At 35.8% G+C, this 9,251-nt stretch overlaps 1 protein-coding gene across 1 annotated transcript; it reads right to left on the reverse strand.

Moving 5' to 3' along the window:
- Nucleotides 1-1,685: 1,685 nt before the first annotated feature.
- Nucleotides 1,686-4,827, reverse strand: LOC112272666 (cation/calcium exchanger 3). The gene has a single exon (XM_024500648.3). The coding sequence runs from the start codon at nucleotides 3,960-3,962 to the stop codon at nucleotides 1,863-1,865; it is 2,100 nt and encodes a 699-aa protein (XP_024356416.1). The 5' UTR covers nucleotides 3,963-4,827; the 3' UTR covers nucleotides 1,686-1,862.
- Nucleotides 4,828-9,251: the final 4,424 nt, after the last annotated feature.

Genomic DNA, 9,251 nt, shown 5'->3' on the forward strand with positions numbered 1-9,251 from the left:
ATGTTTTCTATATCATTAAAAAGACAAAATATTATCTTATTAATAATACACATTATATATTTACTTTTTTCTTTTTATTAGGTAAAAATCAAGTGAACAAATTGTAACTAGTTTTTAGGGTATAATTATTTGATGGCATTTTCTTTTACTTATTTTGTTCTTATTTTTTATTCATTTATTTATTTTTGCTAATTGTATCTTTCAATTTACACCACCAATTACAAGCAACTCTTAATTTAGGTCATTTTGTAATTTGGATTGAGGGGTGAATTTTATTCTAACAAGTACAAATAACTTTTAAAAACTTGTGCTAAAGATGTTGATATATCTAAAATAATTACATACATATATAAATTCAAAATGTTGTATATGTATTTTCATTTACTTGATTGACATGTATTCAATTATATACATTCTAATAAAAATTTAATAAAATAATATAGATTAATTAATTTAATTATTCACACATTAATACTACCATCTTTAACATTTAGTGCAGATATCAAAAAAAAAAAAAAAAAAAAAAAACACATGAATAAAAAATACATAAAAAACTAAAGTTTTTTTTAAAAAGTTTATTATATTTTAATAATTTATTTAAAATAAAAAAATTACAACTAAATAAAGCCACAAATGAATAAAGTTTGTATATATGTTTAAGGTGTTGCTTATGCTTAAGGTTTAAGGTAGTTTTTTGTTTCTACCACCAAAATTTGCCATGTACTACATATCATTACATTCTTTGTTATTGTCACTTCAATTTTTGCTATTGCCACTATAATTTATTCTTTTTTACTTTTTAATTAATTTTTATTAAAATTAAATTTATTTTCTATACAATTGATTAAAAAGTGCTCTTCTTTGCTTAGGATGCACATGGCACTTCCATATTTAATTCCAATATTTATCTAAAAATAGAATAACTAAAAGATCAATTTTTTGTATTTTTGGTAATCAATTAAATATTAAAAAATAATGTAAAATTTGAATTAAATTTTTTTTGAAGTAAATATCTTATTATTTTAAGAACAAAATGTAACTTATTTCTCTGGAAAATATTTAAAAATTTCTCTCTCCACCACCATCATTTCTTAAAGCAAAGAAAGGAAAAAATGCACAAAAAAAGAGCCATATTATTAACTGGTTATCTACAAGGAGGTCACATGGGGCATAGCAATATCAATTGGGGATGTAGCATTGACATTTCTCTACATCTATTATATAAAACAACTTAGATGTAATAACAAGAGATAAAGAAGTCATTTGATTTGTTATGGAGAAGGGAATATGGAAAACTTGAAGAACATGGAAACTATAGAACTTGGGAATAAGGAAGCATGAATGAATGGATGTACTTTAGATTGCAATGCCCAACTACATGAGTTTCAACTAGTGTATATATATTAACAATAGGTAGGAAGTTGTGGTACCAATAGCATAAATTATTATGACATAAGCATAAATAGTCCACGCTCATTTGTGAATAACAAAGGATTCATTGTGTATTGCATATGTTTATAAACTACACAAATCCAAATATAGAGAAATAAGTTAAAGAACATATCTTGGTTGAATGTGATAATAGAACATAAACATACAACACTGTAGACAACTTGAAACTTCAAATGAAATACTCAGAATAAGAATACTGTCCAGAAAAAATAATAAAAGAAATAATGGAGAAATTTTGTAGTAGGGAATTTTAATAGATCCATTCATTCATCCATCAATACTCCAAAATGTTTCGATGGCCCACGCTTAGAAAGATGATCTGCAACGGCTTTCAAAACTGTTTGCCAGCTTCCAACTACCACTGTACAAAAAAACAAAAAAATACTCTACACTGACAGCCCACATCACTATTACCGAGTTAGAAGAAACGACCCAAACTCAGTACCAAGACCAGGCAGGGAAACAAGCCCAGTTACATTAGCCAATCGTAAAGAAAGAAAAGATGCGTACAGAACTAGTAGGCCAATCCCAAATCCTTTGCTAAGAGTCATTCCCCGCATTGGTAATATGAACATCGCCCACAATAAACCAACATACAAAAATCCAATGGTGTAGAACAAGCTGTAGTCAGTTGGAATGACGAATGCTGCAGGATAGGACTTCCAGCTCGCGAATAGAAAAGATAACCCCAGACCAACCAGGGTGTTGAACATCGGACCTGCGTAACAACCTGAGACCGCAATCTGCACTCCATCGTTGCCATTGAAAGAAAGAGCAATATTTGACATGAGGTCTCCAATTGAATTCCCCCAAGCTAGGACAGTTAAGCCAAGGATTGCTGCATCAATCTCCAATAGGACACCTAAGGCTACCAGCGCTGCAACAAGCTCGTTTGCGATGAGATAGAACCAAACGATACTCATGATAAATCCACCAAACGCCCAAGGGAATAAGAACCGTCGAGGTGGATGCTCTGCTTTTATGGTGAAATAAGAGACGAGTCCCAGAAATGCACCTAGAGTGAGGCCAAAGATGTAAACGTTGGAACTGATACCAAATGGATGGCCGTCGTTTCCATCCCAGACTGCCGCCAACAGAGTGGGTGCTAAAATTGCACTTCCGATTGCGAAGGGACGGGACCAGCGCGAATCTTCAACCACAGGTATAGTCAAGCGTCGGGGCAGGATGAGGGGCATCCACATGAGCTGCCAGCAAAGCCTTCGGGGAGATCTCTGTGCCTGTATCTCGGCTTCTTCTTGCTCGCTCCAGCCCCACAAAGGACGAGAAGAACCCTCCAATGTGGCCAAGCCCTTGTGGGAATAGATGGCAACGTTGGACGTCCACATCCACTGAGGTAGGGTGTTCTCCGTCATGGTCTCTTCACCGAAAGAACCTGATCCTTCCTCGTCAGCGAGGGAATTTGAACTTAAAATTAGCGGCTCCAAAGCGTACGATGGTTGACGTTTTCTGCGATCTTGAGTCTTAATAACCTCTCCTGCTGCAACCATAAAACCATACACCAAATATATGGAGATGTACACAAATGCCCCCCACAAGTGTAGTTTCCCGATAACTATGATCAGCAGGAGAGACACCAGAGTAACCATGAAAAACCCAACGTCCCTGAGGAAGCAGTTGCGATCCAGGTGTAACGTCCCAGCACCATGCACGCTAGAGACCACGAGCGCAACTGATCCTGCTACGACGGATGTCACAAACATCGCGCCCCCAAGGACGCTATTCAACCCTACCTGGCCATTACTCGATCCTGTAAATGCAGCAATGCTAGCAAAGACGTCTGGAGCTCCATTACCCAAGGGCAGAAGCGAAACCCCAGCCACAGTGGGTGGAAGATGCAGCAGTTTGGATAATTTCTCCAACGAAGAGCAGAAGAAGTCAGCTGCAGTGTTCCCAAGCATGTAAAATAGCGCCATTAACCACACGAAGTACATCACGTACCCGATAAGTGGAAACTTTCCAAAAGTGCAGTAGAACTGCTCAGTGTATTCAATCATCGTCCCGGAGTGGCACTCGGGATTAGCTCGCACATAGGAGCAGGAGTCCGGGTACCCTACATGGGCTTTCACATTGACACAAGCCTTGAAAGTGTCCTTCAATGTAGTCTCAAAGTCTACACGAACTGATGTATTGTGCAAGTTTGAAGACGCTCCTACATCCACTGGCTCACTGTGCTGAGGACCGCCATTCAATTTGCTGCCTCCTACATTCGAAATTCTCTCCGCCGAGGTCTCCCTTATGTTTCCCGTTGTAAGTTTCCACTCCCTCGATCGGAAGTCAAGATTTTCACCTTCCACACCCAGCAATAGCCTAAAAGCCCCCTCCCTACCGCCATAGAGTCCCGATGTGTACAAACTATCCCCTTCTAGGTGAAATTTGCCCGAAGGCACATGCGGTATGTAACCCGATTGACGCAGGACGGTAAGGAAAAAAATCACTGACACAAGACGTATAAGAGATCGAATTCTATTTCTTCCGGCCATCCTGCTCATCTCCCCTCAACGAAGTTTCGATACGCGTTGAAAATGCAGCAAGTCACACAACAACCCTAAATTGGCAGAGCTCAGCCGAAAACCCTAACAACGCAAGCCCCAGTGCAACTTCGACCTGCATCAGCTTGATTCAATCGACCCTCCACGTGCAACGCTACTATTTCTATACCCCCCAATCATCCCACTCAGAGCGATGCATCCGCCATCCCTCCACCTCGACGTACAACAGCACACGGTAAGTGAATGGAGGCGATCCCAGCCTAGGATTAACAGACTTAACCCAGCAAGTTGATCACTGTATAGAGCTTCAGGAATTTTTTATCGGCGACTGAATGACAATACAGATCCTAGAAAAATGGAGCATCAGCGTTGAATCTGCAATGCCCGGGCTTCAAAGGGGAATTGGTGACCGCGTGGAAGAGATGAAGTTGGCGACTGCGAGGGTGACGCTTCTGTGCACGAAGAGGCCTTCCCACCAGCAAGCAAACTACGCAACGGCCAATTATGCTAATTGAGAAGAGAAATCACCGTCCATCGAAGGGGTTGAGGGAGTGAGCACGCGATGGGTAAGGCAGACTGTCACGGTGGGAGAGAGTAACTATCTCGCAAAATGGGGGTTCAAGAAAGGGGGCCATAAGAAGGAAGGAAGCAGAGCGTGAGTGCATATGACATAATGCATGAGCAGGAGTGGCAGGACGAGCAGTCAGTCAGTCAGCCAGTCCCCAGTTTCTCTCTGTCCTCTCCTCTCCTCTGCCCTGCCCTGCCCTCCCCTCTCATGCGGTGCCCCCACGAACACTACCAAATAACCAACCAACCAAACAAACAAACACGGAAACAAACAATGAAACAAAGCAGACCAAGCAAAAGTGCCTCCGCGCTTGTACTTGCTTCCTGCCACATCCCCATACTCATCCCCATCCCCCATTAATCCCCTCTCGCAGTCACCGTCGCAGTCGCCTTCATTGTTGTTGTTATTATTGTTGGTATTGTGTTGTGTTGTGTTGTTGGGCCATTCTGGTGGTGTCCGACTTTCTATCCTTCCCCATTTTGCAACTATTTTTGCATATCCGGGTTTGAGCTGGTCATGGAGTTTGAACTTTGCAAGGACATTTCCTACAACCATGTCTCTGAGTAATGATTGAATATCCCCTCAAAATACAAAATTATTGTTTGCTGGATTATATCTCGTGAGTATTCAACAACAAACAGGTTTGTATAAAAGTAATAATCCAGCAACATAATCAAAATACAAAATTATTGTTTGCTGAATTATATCTCGTGAGTATTCAACAAATTAGATATAATTTGTCCATTACCATAACATCATCAGATGTTGTCATTAGAAACATTAAATGAATAGAAAACCATCTATTGAATTAAGAATCAGTGAAATGATCACTTTCAAATTATAATTCAAGATCAAAAAACTTGTGATCTATGAGCAACAAAGCATTGACAAAATTATAATTTAAGATCAACAAACCACGATCCAATGAGTCATGGCACTTCAACATGCAACGAGGTTGTTGTAGTGCATGAAGTTAGAAATGAAAAGAAAGTTTATAAAAAAACATTAAGATTTCGTATACAATTTATATATATATATATATATATATATATATTTATTTTGTATAAGATCAGAAAAAAGCGAGAGAAAGAACATGTATATATTAAAAAAATGTAGTAAAGTGAGTGGGCAGATACAACAATTCAATGAAGTAGAAAAGTACTATCTATGAGACTATAAAATAATATCAAAAAGTTATAATTTCTTTTAATTTAAAATTATTATTAATATTATTTAAAATAAATTCTGTTGATCTTATTATTTAACTTAAGGACTTGACAACAATAAACAATGATTTTTTTTTAAAAAAAAAAAAAACTCTAAGAATTTCTACTTTGTTAACTTGTTGTATCCCAATTTTTGAATTGAGATAATAAGTAATAGTTTTTTTTATTAAAAGACAAAAACTAGTAAACATGTACATGAAAAATTTGTAAAAAATAATCTTTTTTATATAAAAATTGAAATACTTAAAATACATAAAAATTACATGTAATTATAATATTAGTGTAATTTTATTTTTAGATTTGTTTTTGTATTATAATTTAATACTATATATATATATATATATATATATATATATATTTTTCCTGAATGTGTGTTTTATTTTTCATTATTTTATTTGATTTTTTTGATATGAATGAAACGAATTTGTAAATTTTTATTAATCTTTTGGCTTTAGGGTGCGATGAAGGTTGAAAGTATGAAACGCAAGCGATGGACAAAGGGTGGCAAGTAGGAGACTTGAAGTGATGAGACAAGAAATAGATGCGAGAGCTACGATTGAAATGAACCTGATCAGACTGGATCAGACAGGATGGATGGGATCGATGACTGCTTCATGGCAATCTGGCATTACAGGGGAGGAGAAGGAAGGGGGAAGGAGGAAGAGAAGCAGAAAGACTCCTTCGCCCTTCTCCACATCCGTCTCTGCCTGTTTGCCAACATCATGTTGGCACTACTATAGGTTGCTTTACCCCGCACAACACAACACAACTATGTTTGTCTGATTGGTTGATATCTATTTATATACTAGTGGAAACCCATGTTGTTGGGCATAGAAAAGTTGTAAAATGATCCAATGTACATATAGCAAATTGGAGATCTTTTTGCAGGGTATGCATGCCTTTTTGATGGTTAACAATATCATTGATTTTTTTGCTGATGAGAAGGCTTTTTATGTCTTTGTTTTATACCTAAGCTTCTTTATATAGATATACACAACTATGCATAGACATGATTATTGTAAAATTTGAATAGTAAATGATATTCCTAAAGAAATAAAACTACTATGCATTAATTTTATATCATCAAATATATAAGTATATCATTAATGTATTTTTTTAATATTTGAAAAAAATACAAAAAACTTAAAAATGATTGATGAGCTTTACATATACAAACTAGCAAAAATCAATGCCATTCAATACAAAAAAGCCATAAAATTTTAATTTGTGGTTGCTAAGTCAAAAATTGATCACTTCAAAAAAATGTCAACCAAGAAAAGAAAAGAAAAGAAAAGTATGCACATAATAATGGAACAATTTATATTTCTTCAATGTCATTGACAAATAAAATTCTTGATACACTACATATTAGTGCAATAAAAAAAGAGATTTGAGTATTTCCTTTTTAAAGCATTAAAAACATAAAAAATAGATTAGATCTACCTTAAAATTATAATTTTTCCATCCACTTTTGTTGATTTATGTGAGCCAATTATGGAAGTATAGTATATGAAAGATAGTAATTTAAACAATAATATGAAAGACTAATTTTTTTATATCATGCAAGCATGTATTATTATAAAGTTTTGAATATAATTAAAAACACTACTTATAGACTTTACTATAAAGTCTCAAGAATTTCTAGAAAAATATTAATAAATAAAGCCTTATAATTGAACAATATCATAAGTGCAAAATATAATTTTAAGAACTTTTTTTAATGAAAAGAGATTTTTTGATACAAAATGAGTATACAAAATTAAACAATTAATAATACAAAGACAATTGAAACTCTACCAATTGATTGTTAAATTTGAAAAAAATAATCTTGAAACATGAAGATCAATTGATTAATATGGACATATCTATAAGCTAATTCATATACACAAAATGTTGTTTATATTAGTATGTGTGTGAGAAAAAAATAAAATGAGAAATAAAATCAAATAATATTATAATCATTTTATTCATTTATTTATATATTTTCTTATTAAAAAAATAGTCCTTTATAACCATTTGAACATACAAAAATATATCAAGGATAAAGAGTCAATGAAAGAAAATAAACAAGTGAATCTCTTTCAAAAAATATGAAAAAATAGAAATAGAGAAGTATATATTAAAAAGAAAACTGGAATGGCTATGTCACGGACCAAAAATACAAACAAGAAATCTAAACAAGAAGTTCAAGAAGAAATGACAAGAACTAGATTATCAGATGAGTACAAGAACAACACCAGAAAGGTGAGCTAGAACTCCAAGAGATGTGTTGTCGAGACTGAAGAACTCTTCAGCCTCGACTCTTATATATACTACTGGCCTATGGTTCTAAGGAAGTGCATCAAGAAGCTTCCCAAGAACTATGAAGCTTCTCGAGCAACTACCCAAGAGCTAGGAAGCTTCTCAAGTAACTTCCTAGAATCTACTAGAATATTCTAAGAATCTTCTAGAGCCTTCTAAGGGAATCTTCAAAGAATCTTTAGGGAATCTTTGAAGAATATTCTAAGAGAATATTAAAGGAATCTTCTAGAAGTTTCTAGAGACTTCTTTCTAGAAGATTCTAGAAACTTGTCTCTAGAAAGGTCTAAGGACTATGTCCCTAACATCACTTCCTCCTTTAGCTTTGAGGTCTCCGAGAAGTAATGTTATCATCAGTCAATACCAACGCAAGAAAATGAAGATCTGTCGCATAACCTCTGCTATGAACTCCAATTGTTGTTCACGAGGCAAGTGATTCAATGGTCCTTGAAGCCAACGGTAGTGGCCCACGCCTTCAACTTCTGACCAAGCATGAACCTCCGTGTCTTCATTGTGAAATTGTCCTGCAAACACTTCTTCTGGCTGACCATTGTAGGCAGGCTCGACCTCAAATACAATCACCAGCGATCTGTTGCTCGGAATCCTTCGATGTCGTCGTAGTACAGGCGGTTCTTCATCTCGTGGTCGTCTTCGTGAGCTAGTTGCTTGAGATGACATGACAAGTGTAGTATCTTGGCTATCCATATTCAAAGGCTAAAACAATAAGAACAAACTTGGGCTACTAACAAAGTTCTACGCTATCTTGGAGATAATGACTACATCAACTATGGATTTTGGTGGTGCTCTTTCCTCTTTTCTGTTTTCTGGATGAGCAAGCTTCAGTAAGAAGCTATCGTCGAACCGGCTTGGGTTTCTCAGGATATCGTCGATGAAACTCTTGTACCTTTTGCGGCGCATTCGCGAGATTTTTGGCCGACTCTCATGTTTGTTCATTAATATCGTAACCGCTCCAATGCACAAAGTATTCTAATTTACCCCGTCTTTGCCGTGAATCCAGGACCTTTTCCACCTCGTATTCTTCGTGGTTCTCTATTTCTATGCTAGGTGGTGGACATTGTACTCTTCCAGGAAAAGACGATTCTCGATAAGGCTCCAACAAAGAAACATGAAAGATAAGATGTACCTTCATAGTAGCTGGTAATTCCAGACGATACGCTATAGGATTGATCTGCTTCT

This window comes from Physcomitrium patens, chromosome 19, assembly GCF_059467195.1.
Source record: "Physcomitrium patens ecotype Gransden chromosome 19, ASM5946719v1, whole genome shotgun sequence".
In the NCBI taxonomy this organism is placed as follows: domain Eukaryota; kingdom Viridiplantae; phylum Streptophyta; class Bryopsida; order Funariales; family Funariaceae; genus Physcomitrium; species Physcomitrium patens.

Bases quoted from the DNA above. Each gene is read 5' to 3' on its own strand.
- LOC112272666 (XM_024500648.3), bottom strand. From the start codon at position 3,962: ATGAGCAGGATGGCCGGAAGAAATAGAATTCGATCTCTTATACGTCTT.